Here is a 19,292-nt window from a genome sequence, read left to right as displayed (position 1 = left end):
TCCTGTAGATAGCAAGGCATGCTGGGAATCATACTTTTGCAACAGCAGGGGGGCTGAACATTGGAGACCGCTGCTATGGATTTAACTACTAATCTGGATGCAAATAATTTGTTTTTTTTCTAGAATGTCTCACATCATCCTTACTATCTCCTGGGGTTCACATACTTCCCCCTTCAGGAGCCTATGTCTCCTACCTGTTGACCAATGCATCTTCATATTCTCCACCACTGGTACCAGAAGTGGTCACCCAGCAGCACAGAGCTTTACAGCAGTGGAGCTTCTCATGTATCGATGTCCAACACAGCCACACCGCAGAATATGGCGTCCTTTGCCTCTGGAATGGGACAAGACATGATGAGGACACAATTGTAAAGGAGTATGTGGAGTTCAAGAAGACTATGTTCCCTGAAGATTCACATCTAGTAGGTGTGTGGGTAATGTGCAGCACAGCAATGTAGGTACATCCTATGCAGATCCTCAGTTTCAGAATGTTTTGTACTTCAGAGCTGTGTTTATAATTCTGCTGCTTGCTAGTCTGCAGAATTATAAATGCAGATCTGGAGAATAATACAGGATATAACTGAGGATCAGTACAGGATAAGTAATGAATGTACACAGTGACTCCACCAGCAGAATAGTGAGTGCAGCTCTGGAGTTTAATACAGGATGTAACTCAGCATCAGTACAGGATAAGTAATATATGTACACAATGACTCCACCAGCAGAATAGTGAGTGCAGCTCTGGAGTATAATACAGGATGTGACTCAGAATCAGTAGAGGATAAGTAATGTATGTACACAGTGACTCCACCAGCAGAATAGTGAGTGCAGCTCTGGAGTATAATACATGATGTAACTCAGGATCAGTACAGGATAAGTGATGTATGTACACAGTGACTCCACCAGCAGAATAGTGAGTGCAGCTCTGGAGTATAATACAGGATGTAACTCAGGATCAGTACAGGATAAGTAATGTATGTACACAGTGACTCCACCAGCGGAATATTGAGTACAGCTCTGCAGCATAATACAGGATGTAACTCAGGATCAGTACAGGATAAGTAATGTATGTACACAGTGACTCCACCAGCAGAATAGTGAGTGCAGCTCTGGAGTATAACATAGGATGTAACTCTGGATTAGTACAGGATAAGTAATGTATGTACGCAGTGACTCCACCAGCAGAATAGTGAGTGCAGCTCTGGAGTATAATACAGGATATAACTGAGGATCAGTACAGGATAAGTAATGTATGTACTAAGTCATTCCAGCAGCAGAATGTTGAGTGCAGCTCTGAGGTATAACACAGGATGTAACTCAGAATCACTACATGATAAGCAATGATATTTATGTACACAGTGACTCCACCAGCAGAATAGTGAGCACAGATCTGGAGTATAACCAATCCATAACCCTTATCCAACTGCACACCTTGATGTTATGTGCTGTAATCTGCTCCTGGGGTAGATGTTACAGTGTAGCATGTTGCAGGTCTCCCCGTGGGAAGAAACTACAGGAGTCGGGAAGGGGTTAACAGCAAAACTTACTTTTATTGAAACTTCAGGCAAACAAGGTGGCTGTCCATACAGGTAATTTTCATATATCCTGGCGCAGAGTTGGTGCCTGGAGATACCGCCGGTCCTCCACAATAATTCCTATATTGCTTGTCCAGGTTTCTCACTGGGGCCCAGGGAAGAATATTACAGCATTATATCTGGCACCTAACTCCTTCCTCAGACTCAATGATGAGGCTGTATATACCTGTCACAACTAGCTGTCTGCACTACTTGCTAAACTTAGGCCGCCTGCACACGGGCATATTTGCATTGCGGAATCCGGAGTGTGCGTTCGCCCCCGGGTTCTGCAGCAAACACCAGCCATAGCATGCACACGAGTGAAAATCAAGGAAAAATCGCAGCATGCTCTATTTTAGTGCGGTGTCCACACAGCCGGCTTCCATTGAAGTCAATAAAAGCCGCCTGACCTGCAGTAAAGGTTGCGGTGTCCGGGTCATCGCTTAGCGACAGCACGGGGAAATCAATACTGCGCATGTCCAATGGCGGACCATCCGCAGTAAAGAGAAAGAAGAAAAAAGTCAGGTACGCAGGGTCACCGGCCGGGCACAGAGTCGGATTTCGGTGTGGCATCCCACATCCGGCATCCGATCCATTCATATTCAGGCGGCCTTAGTATGCTCTACTGACCTGAAGATTCTGGAACTAAACAGGAATATTTATAAACTTTTGGGTCCTTCCAGCAGCACAGAGCTAAATAATACTGACGATCAGAGGCTATTTTATGCTTCTGTCTGATCTCTATGATCACTAATTCCACTTTAAACATCCATTCAGCTTGTTTAACAGGAAAAAAACACAGAATCATCACAGTAATAAACAGTTCTATAGCCCTACTTTCCCAGAATTGTATTAACACTCAGTAGTGACAAGTCTGGGTCACTACAATTCTCCCCATTTTTAACCTAAGCTGTCCTCGACGTTTGGCTAAATTAAAGACAGCAACACACCCACTTTGTCTAAGACACAGGACAAAAATATATATAGAAATATCATGCTTTATTACAAATAATTACAAGCACACAAATATAAAAAACATATATAAAAGGGAAAGACAGCGTCCTCACAATCAGCGGGTATAGGTATGTGAAATCACAATAATAAATATATATAAAGCTATAACTATAACTCTGCCAGCAGAATACAAGGTACAACCCGCGAACCTATAAGAGTACACAACAGTGGATTCACTTAACTCCTCTGTTTATTGTATAAGCAGCATATCTATGCGTTTCGAGGCTTCTGAGGATGTGGCGATCATTGGGGTTGGCTGTACCTGATATAAAGAAAAATTCCCTACTTTCAAGAGTCAAACCTACACATCCCTACAAATTGTACAGTGCCTCTTTTCCTTGTTTCAGGGTGTTCTACCTTTTTCTCTGTACTGTCCAATAGCAGAATAGTGAGTGCAGCACTGGAGTATAATACTGGATGTAACTCAGGATCAGTACAGGATAAGTAATGTATGTACACGGTGACTCCACCAGCAGAATAGTGAGTGCAGCTCTGGAGTATAATACTGGATGTAAGTCAGGATCAGTACAGGATAAGTAATGTATGTACACAGTGACTCCACCAGCAGAATAGTGAGTGCAGCTCTGGAGTATAATACAGGATGTAGCTCAGGATCAGTACAGAATAAGTAATGTATGTACACAGTGCCTCTACCAGCAGAACAGTGAGTGCAGCTCTGGAGTATAATAAGGATGTAACTCAGGATCAGTACAGGATAAGTAATGTATGTACACACTGACTCCACCAGCAGAACAGTGAGTGCAGCTCTGGAGTATAATACAGTATGTAGCTCAGGATCAGTGCAGGATAAGTAATGTATGTACACCGTGACTCCACCAGCAGAATAGTGAGTGCAGCTCTGGAGTATAATACAGGATGTAACTCAGGATCAGTACAGGATAAGTAATGTATGTACACAGTGCCTCTACCAGCAGAACAGTGAGTGCAGCTCTGGAGTATAATACAGTATGTAACTCAGGATCAATATAGGATAAGTAATGTATGTACACAGTGACTCTAGCAGCAGAATAGTGAGTGCAGCTCTGGAGTATAATACAGGATGTAACTCAGAATCAGTACAGGATAAGTAATGTATGTACACAGTGCCTCTACCAGCAGAACAGTGAGTGCAGCTCTGGAGTATAATACAGGATGTAGCTCAGGATCAGTGCAGGATAAGTAATGTATGTACACAGTGACTCCACCAGCAGAATAGTGAGTGCAGCTCTGGAGTATAATACAGGATGTAGCTCAGGATCAGTGCAGAATAGGTAATGCATGTAATTTTTATGGAATTTCTTTAGGCTGCTGTCACACAGGCGTCTGTAAAAACATGGCATCCTAAACCCTACGTTTTGCAGCATTTTCGAACTGTGTTTTCAAATACATTCGACGGCATTTATTAATGCACCCCATCATTGCAATGCGTGATGAGCTGCATTAAAAATTGCTGAAATGCACTAAAATAGAGCAGACACTGTTAGACATGCCACGCTCATCTGAGAAGCCCCATTGAAATGCCGCGCTGAATGCTGTAAAACACGGGTTGTGTGAGAGTGGCCTTAGCAATGTAAATATATGGGGAGGTTCATGTTAAAAAATGTTGGCTCATCATAGGGTGTCCTACTGCTGAGACCCAAAGCAATTAGCAATTACAATCCATGGGAAAACATGACAGCAAACTTTGAATTTCCCTGCAACGCCACCACAGGAGAAATGAAGTCTTCTTGCAATTATTGGGCTGTCAATGTAGTGCATGGACGTGTTGGGTCCTCCAGACCACCAAAAACAGTTTGCAACTGCTTTCCGCTTTCTTCTTTATGAGGACTCTCAATGAGGGACTGTCCTCTATTAACTCAGGTATTCAGTCCAAAAGAAATTGCACCAGCAGCACAATAGATACAACACCCTGTTTAGGGGAGGCAAAGTCTGCACAGCCAATCCGGAAAATGGGCTCCAATTTCCCAATCCCAAGCAATTTCCAACGAAGGTATGAATAGCAGCAGTACAGCTCCGGTGCATAAAACATTTTATTCCATCTTCTAAAATAATGCAAGCGACGTTTCGACCATTCCAATGGTCTTCATCATGCTTGATAATGCTGCCATGCATACCTTTGTTGGAATTAACTCCACTAATTAACTGGAATTAGTGTAACTACATGGGGTGTAAAGATAATAATCTCACCGATGGCCTGCTGTCTAAAACCCTTGTATTATAAATGGCACATGGTAGGAGGGAGTCTATTATAGATTTTACACTTAGAACCCTGAGTAGTGAGGAGCAAACTTTTGCCAGTTCACTGAACTTTTGCAAAAAGTTTGGTTCTGCCCAAATTAATTTGAACCAAACTATTAGTTCCTCAAAAGCCTTTTGAACTGGTACATAATGCTACGAGCTATAATAGCCCCGCATATCACATCTTTATATCAGGCGCTACCTTGTGTCTGAGCTGCGCCTGATATAGAGACGTCCAGCACATGGACATGTGTAACTGCGTGAAAAATCATTGTAGTGTGTGCTGCCTCATTGCATAATGACATTCGTATGTTGTCTGTGTGTCAGACATTTTTTTCATATCCGACACACAGATACAAAAAAACATTAGTGTTTTGAAGGCCCTAGACAGTGTTATACATCAGTGTTCAGGACTAGCGTTGAGCGAACGGAACCAATAGAACACTGTTTCGGGTAGATCTTTGCTAACATCTTAGTTGGGGTTCTTGCCGAACTGATCTTTAAGAAAAGTTCTACCTGAAACACGGTTCTACTGGTTCGGTTCGCGCAACAGTAGTCCTGAGCATTAGGTTGGACCTCTGAACCAGACAATCTCTCCTGGTGTACACCTGAAGTCTATTTTACTCTTACCAGTTGGCCTGTAGATATAATATGTGTATTTCTTCCCATGACAGATCACACGTGGCAGTTGCAGTGCTTTATGAGAGAAAATACTACGCAGATAACCTGCGAGATACAATATGTGACACAGGAGATATTCATCAACATGGAGTTTATGCCTCATCTATATTATGCAAGGTCAGTGTGTATATGCTGCAGTGTTCAATATGTAATATTGTAATCACCTAATTAATTAGGAGGAAACACTAGAATTCATTTATGAAAACTGTTTTGGAGGAGAAATAGTCATTGGTCTTGTTGCTAGTAGTAACCAACAGCAGTGCATGGGCAGCCCAGAGGAAGTATAGTTTCACCTATGTTCACCCGTTTTGGTTGGCGGCAAACTGGGTAATTGCCTGGGACCTCTGTTTCCTAGGAGGCTCCGGAGGGTGGGGTACTCAACTGTAACCTGTGAGCAGAGCATGTAAACCTTTAGACCCCCTTCACATGGGCGTATGCGCATTTCCGCACAACTGAGCGCTGTATATTTGTGGAATGAACGTTGATTTTTTTTTGCGCACGCATCAGCTTATTTTACTGTACTTTTTGCACCAAGGCGTGTTAATTTTTATGCAACAAAGACGCATCGATTGAAATGGCTAATTAGTCTATTGAGTTACAGAAGTATTCTATTTCCTGTGCAATTACTCAGTGGCTCACGCATCACCTTGCGTATTTGGGTGCATTTGCACATCGCCATTGACTTCTACAGGGACTTTGGGTGCACAAATGCACAGGAAAATAGAGCATGCTGCGGTTTGTTTTTCTGCAACCGAAATGCGCAGGAAAATACACGCATGTGAACGAATCCATTGAAATCAGTGGTTCTATTCTTTGAGTATTGCTATAGGCTGCGTTGGTCTGCAGCAGGGGTGTAACTATAGCGGATGCAGGGGATGCGGTTGCACCCGGGCCCAGGAGCCTTAGGGGGCCCATAAGGCCTCTCTTCTCCATATTGGGAGCCCAGTACTATGAATAAAGCATTATAGTTGGGGGCCCTGTTACAGGTTTTGCATCGGGTCCCAGGAGCTTCAGGTTACGCCTCTGGTCTGAAGCAATGACGTCCTGACGTCCTGGGCTGCTGCACTGCAGACAGCGCAATCTGCTCCCTTCACTGTCCATAGTGACAGCCAGTCTGGGAATCAACTGATCGGCAGCGATCCCGAGTGGTGAACTCCCACCGACCATCTACTGATGACCTATCCTGAAGATAGGTCATCAGTAGAAAAAAACTCCAAACTCCTGGACAACCCCTTTATGATGGGCTCTTTATGTTCCAATTCTTACATTTTTGCTTTTGTTTGTTTTGCCTTTTTGTTTGCTATTTTTGATTGTTTTTTCTCGCTTACAATATCTGAGACACAAGTAGAATAGATTCAATCTGTCGGCCACATGAACACAGAACATTAGAGCTCAGCCAAAAGGAACAGCATGTATCCATGCAGGGGATTAGGAAATATTCAAAACAGAGCGCGGTCCATCTAACGCTCTCGTCTGTAAACGATTCATATTTAATATGCCAAGATTCCAGAATATTTCCAAGAAAACCAGCTTGGAGTAGAAATACAAATACTGTTCCATATGTGCAGCAGAGGGAGATCTTCCCTGACGACTCAGAAATGAGCTTTTTAATAAAATATAAACGGTATATAAAGTTTTACAACCATTTTATTTCATTGGTCAAAAGCAAAAACCGCTTGCTTAAAGAGTAGCTGCACTTTTCACATGTCAGCGAGGCATGTCATAAGTTTTGATCGGTGGGGGTCCAGCTGCTGAGACCCCCACTGATCGCTAGAACTAGGAAGCTGCGGCACTCACCTGAGCTCTGTGTGTCTTTGCTGCTTTTCACCTCTTTCTGCCAGCTGAAGACAAACACAAAGAGATCTATACAAGCTTTCTATACACCTGTTTGTGGCCATCCACAGCTGCCGGGAGGCACAGAGCTCAGGTGAGTGCTGCAGCCCCCTCACCCTAGCAATCAGCGGGGGTCTCAGCAGCGGGACCCCCATTGATCAAAACTTTTGACATGTCTCTCTGACATATGAAAAGTACAGCTACTCTATAAATTTACACATCCTACATATATGCAGTTAGTGGGTTGAAAAATGTCATATATCAAGTTCTACGTTTTATATTTAATCATTCTATTAATGACAAATCAAGTAAATGGGAACAAATCTACTTCATGTCAGTGAATGGAAACATTACAGACTTACTATTCTGCACAGCTGAGAGTCTGCTACAATTGTATCTGGTCTAGATATTACCTTTGGTAAACCTCCTGGACTCAAGGCTAAGGGCGTATTCACACGAGCGTATATCGGCCGGCCGATATACGCTACCGTGTGATGCATGGGGCGGTGTTTACGCCGTTGGGCAGGAGGAGATAGCCCTTTCCTCCCCCTCGCCAACTCTCTCCAAGGGGAGGAGGTGGGACGGGTGGGAGCTAGTGTGCTGAGCTCCCACCCCTCTTTACCCCTTGCCGCTGTTTGCAATGGGAGGGATGGGGCAGGCTCCGCCCCTGTCCCGCCCCTCCTATTGCAAATAGCGGCAAGGGGCAGAGAGGAGAAGAAAAGGGAGATGGAGTTTAGCTGTCACGCTGCTAAACTCCCTCCCACCTCCCTTCTCCTGCAGCTGTCATTGGCTCCCATATGAGTCCATGCAGCTGCCACCGCCATCATATAAAAGCGGCCGACCGTCCGCTTTTACGTTGCAGAGATATGCCCCTGTGCACTGATGCATTGTAAACCAATGCATCAGAGGGACAGCGTATATCGGCTGGGGCGTTAAAACCCGGCCAATATACGCCTGTGTGAATAAGCCCTTGTACATCGCAACAAGCTATTGTATCGAAACAGGAGACAGATTTGTGCTGCTGATGTGTTTAGCTCACAGAGGATTCTCCAGACTAGATATAAATGTCACAAACTCTCAGCTGTGAGAAGTATTAGAGGGGTTTTCTTGTGAAGAATACCTTTATCCTATCTAAAGGATAGAAGATAAGTGTCTGATCATTGTGTGTCCAACCCATGAGACCCCCGTAGATCATGAGAATGGGGCTCCTGTGCCCCCTGTTTTAATGCAGTGGCAGTCATGCCTTTCAACCCTAAGAGATCAAAAGAGATCTATGCTGGCATTAACCTTAAATGATAGCAGAAATGCACTGCAACCTGGGAGCTAACAGGAATGAAGCAACATTTTGAAAGCAGCTTTGGTTGTGAATGGAGTATAAGATATAATGGCGGCCGTAAATTAAGGTGAACGTCTGGTTCGGGAAAAATCAAGACACCACTTCTCTGAGTGATTACCTGATGCACACTGTACATTGCTCTAAGACACTACACACTACTTTGATTGGCCAATGGTAGTCATGCGAGCAGCACTGGCCAATCAGAGCAGCATGCAGTGTCTTAGACTACCCATGCATACTCTTTGTTTGTCCACTACTGGAGGGTTGTTTTAAACTCAAACACTGAGCTTAAAGAAGCAATCCCTTGAAAACACATTTAAGCAGCAACATTTCGACCAAAAGGTCTTTGTCAAGTTTGGCAGAGAACTTTTACTCGAAATCCTGCTGCTGTTATGTCATTGGAGGAATAAAGACTTGATTGCTGTCTTCCTTCTATTACTCAAGATTGGATCCATGGATTCTGGCTCCAGGAGAATTTCCTTCAGTTGCCCCACTTATAAAGTGTTCTAGGTTGCTCTCCTCGCACCGTATTTATTTCTACTAGTGAAAAAAAATCAGAGAATGAGTTCTTTAATAAAATCCCCACTGGCACACCATGCGCCTAATATATACACGGGCGTATATCGGCCGGGTTTTCACGCCCAGCCGATATATACTGCCCCTCTGATGCATCGGTTTACAATGCATTAGTGAACATGGGCGTATTTCCACGGCGTAAATGCGCCCAGCCAGCCAAGATAGTGCATTTCAGCAGGGCGCTTTTTTTTACACCGGCAGTGGCTTCATAGACTCCTATGTGAGTCTATGACAACTATCGGAGAAGGAAGGTGGGAGAGAGTTTAACAGTGGGACTGCTAAACTCCCACCTCCTTCCCTGCTCCTCTCTGCCCTTTGCCGGCTGTTTGCAAAAGGAATGCGCGGAAAGGGGGTGAAGCTAAGCTCCACCCCCATCCCTCCCTCTCCCATTGCTGGCTGTGACCAGGGGTCGGAGAGGGGTGGGAGCTTAGCACACAAGCTCCCACCCCATTCCGCCTCCTCCCCTTGCAGAGATCCGGCGAAGGGGAGAACAGCTTAGCAGAGCTAAACTGTTTCCTCCCATCCAACGGCATTGCGGCCTTGGCATATATGTACCGGGCCAGGGCCATCTGAACGGGTGCACAAACGTTAGATTTGTGCGTCCGTTTCCGCATTTTTACGACGCCCATGGGAATCCAGCCTTAGGGCTCTTTCACATGAGCGCATAAACGGCGCATATTTATGCCCGGGCGTATATACGCTCGTAATAGAGCCACAGTATTGCAATCGATTCGTTCACACAGGCGAAAATACGGCGATCAAATACGCCGGCAGCGTAAAAAATAGAACATACGCTTCCAGCGTATATACGCTCAGCCAAAACATAGTTCTGGAACTATTTTGGCCGAAATACGGTGGAGCGTGAAAACGTCCTTTCGGGCAATTAAACATTGATGCAGAGTGAGCGTATTTTCTCCGGCGTAAATATGCGCCGTTTCTGCGCTCGTGTGAAAGAGCCCTTAAGGTGATTAATCCAACTCAATGTGTTTAGTAATTGTTCACTAATTTTTTGCTGCACTGGGGGATGGGGGTAATGAAGCTGTCACTTATGTTAGTAGGGTTCATATATAAGCACCATTAAGATGAAATGATAGCAGCTGCGATGTCTTATTAATCACACCTCCGTCTTATGAATTGTCTTCTGTCTGTATAAAACGTTTAGAACTTTCCTTTACATTTCTGTAGGAATGACAGCAAGGAACACAGAGTGGGAGCTGATTGCAGATGCCACAGACATGAGCGGTGTGAGTGCCGCATCTCTCCTGCTGCACACAATGAGTCCTACATCCTGTGGATGGAAATCGTAGACCCTGTCACATCTCTGCGCTCCCCTCCCATGCTGCTCCGAGCTGCCGCCATTAGTAAGTGACGCTTCTCAATGCACAACCTGTACAGAAATGATTAAATATGCAGAATAATTAATGTTCCATATAGAACGACAGCCACCTGACGATCATATAGAACGACAACCACCTGACGATCATATAGAACGACAACCACCTGACGATCATATAGAACGACAACCACCTGACGATCATATAGAACCACAACCACCTGACGATCATATAGAACCACAGCCACCTGATGATCATATAGAACGACAGCCACCTGATGATCATATAGAACGACAGCCACCTGATGATCATATAGAACGACAGCCACCTGATGATCATATAGAACGACAGCCACCTGATGATCATATAGAACGACAGCCACCTAACGATCATATAGAACCACAACCACCTGGTGATCATATAGAACGACAACCACCTGATGATCATATAGAACGACAACCACCTGATGATCATATAGAACGACAGCCACCTGACGATCATATAGAACGACAGCCATCTGATGATCATATAGAACGACAACCACCTGATGATCATATAGAACGACAGCCACCTGACGATCATATAGAACCACAACCACCTGACGATCATATAGAACCACAACCACCTGATGATCATATAGAACGACAGCCACCTGACGATCATATAGAACCACAACCACCTGACGATCATATAGAACCACAACCACCTGACGATCATATAGAACGACAGCCACCTGATGATCATATAGAACGACAGCCACCTGGTGATCATATAGAACGACAGCCACCTGACGATCATATAGAACGAGAGCCACCTGATGATCATATAGAACGACAACCACCTGATGATCATATAGAACGACAACCACCTGACGATCATATAGAACGAGAGCCACCTGACGATCATATAGAACGACAGCCACCTGACGATCATATAGAACGACAGCCACCTGATGATCATATAGAACGACAGCCACCTGATGATCATATAGAACCACAGCCACCTGATGATCATATAGAACCACAGCCACCTGACGATCATATAGAACGACAGCCACCTGATGATCATATAGAACCACAACCACCTGACCATCATATAGAATGACAGCCACCTGACGATCATATAGAACGACAGCCACCTGATGATCATATAGAACGACAACCACCTGATGATCATATAGAACGACAACCACCTGACGATCATATAGAACGACAGCCACCTGACGATTATATAGAACGACAGCCACCTGACGATCATATAGAACGACAGCCACCTGACGATCATATAGAACCACAACCACCTGACGATCATATAGAACGACAGCCACCTGACGATCATATAGAACGACAGCCACCTGATGATCATATAGAACCACAACCACCTGATGATCATATAGAACGACAGCCATCTGACGATCATATAGAACGACAGCCACCTGACGATCATATAGAACGACAGCCACCTGACGATCATATGGAACGACAGCCACCTGACGATCATATAGAATGACAGCCACCTGACCATCATATAGAACGACAGCCACCTGACCATCATATAGAACGACAGCCACCTGACCATCATGTAGAATGACAGCCACCTGACGATCATATAGAACGACAGCCACCTGATGATCATATAGAACGACAGACACCTGATGATCATATAGAACAGCCACCTGACGATAATATAGAACAACAGCCACCTGATGATCATATAGAACAACAGCCACCTGATGATCATATAGAACGACAGCCACCTGATGATCATATAGAACGACAACCACCTGATGATCATATAGAACGACAACCACCTGATGATCATATAGAACGACAACCATCTGACAATCATATAGAACGACAGCCACCTGACGATCATATAGAACCACAGCCACCTGACAATCATATAGAACCACAACCACCTGACGATCATATAGAACCACAACCACCTGACGATCATATAGAACCAGAACCACCTGACGATCATATAGAACCACAACCACCTGACGATCATATAGAACGACAGCCACCTGACGATCATATGGAACGACAGCCACCTGATGATCATATAGAACCACAACCACCTGACGATCATATAGAATGACAGCCACCTGACCATCATATAGAACGACAGCCACCTGACGATCATATGGAATGACAGCCACCTGATGATCATATAGAACGACAACCACCTGATGATCATATAGAACCACAACCACCTGACGATCATATAGAACGACAGCCACCTGACGATCATATGGAACGACAGCCACCTGATGATCATATAGAACCACAGCCACCTGACAATCATATAGAATGACAGCCACCTGACCATCATATAGAACGACAGCCACCTGACCATCATATAGAACGACAGCCACCTGACCATCATGTAGAATGACAGCCACCTGACGATCATATAGAACGACAGCCACCTGATGATCATATAGAACGACAGACACCTGATGATCATATAGAACAGCCACCTGACGATAATATAGAACAACAGCCACCTGATGATCATATAGAACAACAGCCACCTGACGATCATATAGAACAGCCACCTATTGATCGTATAGAACGACAGCCACCTGACGATCATATAGAACGACAACCACCTGACGATCATATAGAACGACAGCCACCTGACGATCGTATAGAACGACAACCACCTGATGATCATATAGAACCACAACCACCTGACGATCATATAGAACGACAACCACCTGACGATCATATAGAACGACAACCACCTGATGATCATATAGAACGACAGCCACTTGATGATCATATAGAACGACAACCACCTGACGATCATATAGAACAACAGCCACCTGATGATCATATAGAACGACAGCCACCTGATGATCATATAGAACCACAACCACCTGACGATCATATAGAACGACAGCCACCTGATGATCATATAGAACGACAGCCACCTGATGATCATATAGAACGACAGCCACCTGATGATCATATAGAACCACAACCACCTGACGATCATATAGAACGACAGCCACCTGACGATCGTATAGAACGACAGCCACCTGACGATCGTATAGAACGACAACCACCTGATGATCATATAGAACCACAACCACCTGACGATCATATAGAACGACAACCACCTGATGATCGTATAGAACGACAGCCACCTGACGATCGTATAGAACGACAGCCACCTGACGATCATATAGAACGACAGCCACCTGATGATCATATAGAACGACAACCACCTGATGATCATATAGAACCACAACCACCTGACGATCATATAGAACGACAGCCACCTGACGATCATATAGAACGACAGCCACCTGATGATCATATAGAACGACAGCCACCTGATGACCATATAGAACGACAGCCACCTGATGATCATATAGAACGACAACCACCTGATGATCATATAGAACCACAACCACCTGACGATCATATAGAACCACAACCACCTGACGATCATATAGAACCACAACCACCTGACGATCATATAGAACCACAACCACCTGATGATCATATAGAACCACAACCACCTGACGATCATATAGAACCACAACCACCTGATGATCATATAGAACGACAGCCACCTGATGATCATATAGAACGACAACCACCTGATGATCATATAGAACCACAACCACCTGACGATCATATAGAACCACAACCACCTGATGATCATATAGAACGACAGCCACCTGACCATCATATAGAACGACAGCCACCTGACGATCATATAGAACCACAACCACCTGATGATCATATAGAACCACAACCACCTGACGATCGTATAGAACAACAGCCACATGATGATCATATAGAACCACAACCACCTGACGATCGTATAGAATGACAGCCACATGATGATCACATATAGATTGACAGCCTCAGGGTGAACACAGAAGTGTTGTAATTATAAATGTACCAAGATCTTATATAAATGTCACTAATAGTGGATTTTTCAGTTATTTTTCCTCCTTTAAAAGGGGAAACACGAACAACATCTAAATAATTGCAGAAATGTTGCTTTGTCAAAATCATTGATCTATTAGTAGGTATGCGGGGAATGATTAGTGTGGCAGACTTAATGGGGGAATTTATGGGGGCAAAACTGGTATGAAAAAGTCAAGTTATCTTGCTTGCACAAAAAATTTGTGACGTTTTCCAATTTATGCTAGCTAATGCCTCTTTTTAGAAAAGGGGTGTGGCTTGACAGGAGGGTGTGGCCACCCAGCCCAACATAATTATAATTAATTTATATGCTGTAAATTATACAAGAAATATACTCCAGCTCTTTGTTATTGTGGATTTTCATGTTGGTGCACAGATGGCTCAAGATGCGCCTAATGAATTAAGAGGTGTACTGGTGGGCATTATATTAGAACTGGTGTTTGAAACACCGGATTTAATATATTCCCCCAGTATTAGTCACATCCTCAATATCAGCTGCAAAATCTATCTATCTATCTCATTTCTATAAATCTCATATCTATCTCATATCTATCTATCTATCTCATATCTATCTATCTATCTCATATCTATCTATCTAATATCTATCCATCTATCTCATATCTATCTATCTATCTATCTATCTATCTATCTATCTATCTATCTATCTATCTCATATCTATCTATCTCATATCTATCTATCTATCTATCTATCTATCTCATATCTATCTATCTCATATCTATCTATCTATCTATCTATCTCATATCTATCTATCTCATATATATCTATCTATCTATCTCACATCTATCTATCTATCTCATATCTATCTAATTATCTATCTATCTATCTCATATCTATCTATCTATCTATCTCATATCTATCTATCTCACATCTATCTATCTCACATCTATCTATCTCACATCTATCTATCTATCTATCTATCTCATATCTATCTATCTATCTATCTCACATCTATCTATCTATCTATCTCATATCTATCTATCTCACATCTATCTATCTCATATCTATCTATCTATCTATCTATCTATCTATCTATCTAGCTCATATCTAGCTCATATCTATCTATCTATCTATCTATCTCATATCTATCTATCTATCTCATATCTATCTATCTCATATCTATCTATCTATCTCACATCTATCTATCTCACATCTATCTATCTATCTCATATCTATCTAATTATCTATCTATCTATCCCATATCCATCTATCTATCTCATATCTATCTCATATCTATCTATCTATCTATCTATCTCATATCTATCTATCTCATATCTATCTATCTCACATCTATCTATCTCACATCTATCTATCTATCTCATATCTATCTAATTATCTATCTAATTATCTATCTATCTATCTCATATCTATCTATCTATCTATCTCACATCTATCTATCTATCTATCTATCTATCTATCTCATATCTATCTATCTATCTCACATCTATCTATCTATCTATCTATCTATCTATCTATCTATCTATCTATCTCACATCTATCTGTCTATCTATCTATCTCATATCTATCTAATTATCTATCTAATTATCTATCTATCTATCTATCTATCTCATATCTATCTATCTCATATCTACCTACCTACCTATCTATCTATCTATCTCCTGCCTTTAGTTCCTGTTACTGAGAATACATTAACTACACAGGAACATATCCTTAAGCTATACATAAATTCACCTTTTCGTCCCCCTGGTGGTGCGGAAATTACATTCCTGGTAATCGTGTTGTCCTGAATTCCTGGTGTTCTCTCCTTGGGACGTTGATAAATATTCCCATTAGTGATAATTACCTGCTGTCTCTCCAGACTGCCCACCCTGTTAGACAGACACTTCTAATGTGTTTAATGTAATCACCTGGAGGAGCGTATCTCTCATATCTCGCCCACTGGAGATCAATAACCATGTTACTGTTCATTTAGTTACTGGAGCGGAATGGTATATGTGAAGCACCAGTCATACCATCTCTCACCCACTTGCATAAGCTATATGGTCAATGGTTGTTGGATGGCAGAGCTGACACTATAAAGCTGCAGTGATTATCCGATTCTGAGCACTAAACCAGGGTTGTTTTTAAGAAATTTTCTGAGACTCTGGTATTGATAGTGTATAGGTCCGCAATATCCGATCAGTAGGTGGGGTCGATGCATGGGACCCCCCCTACAGATCAGATGAGTGCCATGGCCTCTTCTCAGGCCGATTAATGTCACTTTCAACTATCACGTGGCTTGAGAGCAACTCAGTCCTATTCAAGTGAATGCAAATAAGCAGGTTGTACCAGGCTCAGCCGCTACGAAATGTACAGTGATGTGCTTGGTGCTGAATGCAGTGAAGACACCATGGAGCTGACCTGAGTGGTGCGGCCATTTCAAGCAGCTAATTGGCGGGGGACCTGAGCGGCAGATCCCTACTGATCAGATATTCATGACATACTGAGAATAGGACATCAATATGCAAATCCCAGGAAACTCCTCTAGAGGTTTCTAAAAATAACAATTTTTGGTAATAAAGTTTAGCAATTCTCTAATATCATCCATGTTTCAGTTTATTCCCTTTTTCAAGATCTCTGCTTGCCGAGAACAGACTTGTTTACAGCACATCTAGAAACTGAGTACATGTACAGATTAGAGATGAGCGAGCACCAAAATGCTCGGGTGCTCGTTACTCGCGACGAACTTTTCGCGATGCTCGAGGGTTCGTTTCGAGTAACGAACCCCATTGAAGTCAATGGGCGACCCGAGTATTTTTGTATATCGCCGATGCTCGCTAAGGTTTTCATTTGTGAAAATCTGGGCAATTCAAGAAAGTGATGGGAACGACACAGAAACGGATAGGGCAGGCGAGGGGCTACATGTTGGGCTGCATCTCAAGTTCCCAGGTCCCACTATTAAGCCACAATAGCCCCCCCCTCCCAACAACTTTTACTTCTGAAAAGCCCTCATTAGCAATGCATACCTTAGCTAAGCACCACACTACCTCCAACAAAGCACAATCACTGCCTGCATGACACTCCGCTGCCTCTTCTCCTGGGTTACATGCTGCCAAACCCCCCCGCACGACCCAGTGTCCACAGCGCACACCAAACTGTCCCTGCCCAGCCTTCAGCTGCCCTCATGCCACGCCACCCTCATGTCTATTTATAAGTGCGTCTGCCAGAGAAAAAGCAGGAACACACTGCACAGGGTTGGCACGGCTAGGCAGCGACCCTCTTTAAAAGGGGCGGGGCGATAGTCCACAATGCTGTACAGAAGCAATGAAAAATCCAATCCTGTGCCACCTCCATCTGGAGCTGCACACGTGGGCATAGCAATGGGGAACCTATGTGCCACACACTATTCATTCTGTCAAGGTGTCTGCATGCCCCAGTCAGACCGCGGTTTTTTATAAATAGTCACAGGCAGGTACTACTCCGCAATGGGAATTCCGTGTGCACCCACAGCATGGGTGGCTCCCTGGAACCCACCGGCTGTACATAAACGTATCCCATTGCAGTGCCCATCACAGCTGAGGTAACGTCCGATTAAATGCAGGTGGACTTCGGCCCACACTGCATGCCCCAACCTGACCAGGGTTTTTAATTCATAGACACAGGCAGGTACAACTCCCGATTGTGAAGTCCCTGTGGACCGACAGCATGGGTGGGTGCCAGGAAGCCACTGGCGGTACATAAATATATCCCATTGCATTGCCCATCACAGCTGAGGTAATGTCGTGCTTAATGCAGGTGGGCTTCGGCCCACGCTGCATGCCCCAGTCAGACTGGGGTTCTTTAGAAATGGACACATGCAGTTACAACTTCCTGTGGACCGACAGCATGGGTGGGTGCCAGGAAGCCACCGGCGGTACATAAATATATCCCATTGCAGTGCCCAACACAGCTGATGTAACGTCAGCTGTAATGCAGGTGGGCTAAAAATTCATTTGATTACACTGTAGGCGAGGGCCCCCAAAAATTGGTGTACCAACAGTACTAATGTACCTGAGAAAAATTGCCCATGCCCAACCAAGAGGGCAGGTGAAACCCATTAATCGCTTTGGTTAATGTGGCTTAATTGGTAACTAGGCCTGGAGGCAGCCCAGTTAAAATAAAAATTGGTTGAGGTGAAAGTTTTAACGCTTTAATGAGCATTGAAACGTATAAAAATTGTTTAGAAAAATTATATGACTGAGCCTTGTGGGCCTAAGAAAAATTGCCCGTTCGGCGTGATTACGTGAGGTTTCAGGAGGAGCCACACTAAACACCCTCTCTGACAAGACACTAGCCGCAGGGCAAGCAAGCACCTCCAGGGCATACAGCGCGAGTTCAGGCCACGTGTCCAGCTTCGACACCCAGTAGTTGTAGGGGGCAGAGGCGTCACGGAGGACGGTCGTGCGATCGGCTACGTACTCCCTCACCATCCTTTTACAGTGCTCCCGCCAACTCAGCCTTGACTGGGGACCGGTGACACAGTCTTGCTGGGGAGCCAAAAAGCTGGCAAAGGCCTTGGAGAATGGTCCCCTGCCTGCGCTGTACATGCTGCCTGATCTCTGCGCCTCCCCTGCTACCTGGCCCTCGGAACTGCACCTTCAGCCACTAGCGCTGTCGGATGGGAAGTTTACCATCAGTTTGTCCACCAGCGCCCTGTGGTATAGCATCATTCTGGAACCCCTTTCCTCTTCGGGAATGAGAGTGGAAAGGTTCTCCTTATACCGTGGGTCGAGCAGTGTGTACACCCAGTAATCCGTAGTG

General features: G+C 44.0%; 1 protein-coding gene across 1 annotated transcript in view; it reads left to right on the top strand.

Annotated features, from left to right (window-relative positions):
• LEPR (leptin receptor) overlaps positions 1–19,292 on the top strand; it is a 78,177-nt gene that overhangs the window by 19,499 nt on the left and 39,386 nt on the right. The window contains exons 3-5 of the mRNA XM_066597674.1: positions 124–426; positions 5,501–5,624; positions 10,438–10,613. Of these exons, the coding sequence (XP_066453771.1) occupies positions 124–426; positions 5,501–5,624; positions 10,438–10,613 (603 nt within the window). The remainder of the gene's footprint in view (positions 1–123; positions 427–5,500; positions 5,625–10,437; positions 10,614–19,292) is intronic.

This window comes from Eleutherodactylus coqui, chromosome 3 (assembly GCF_035609145.1).
Source record: "Eleutherodactylus coqui strain aEleCoq1 chromosome 3, aEleCoq1.hap1, whole genome shotgun sequence".
In the NCBI taxonomy this organism is placed as follows: domain Eukaryota; kingdom Metazoa; phylum Chordata; class Amphibia; order Anura; family Eleutherodactylidae; genus Eleutherodactylus; species Eleutherodactylus coqui.
The sequence above is the reverse complement of the archived record's forward strand: the minus strand, read 5'-3'. Positions and strand labels throughout refer to the sequence as shown.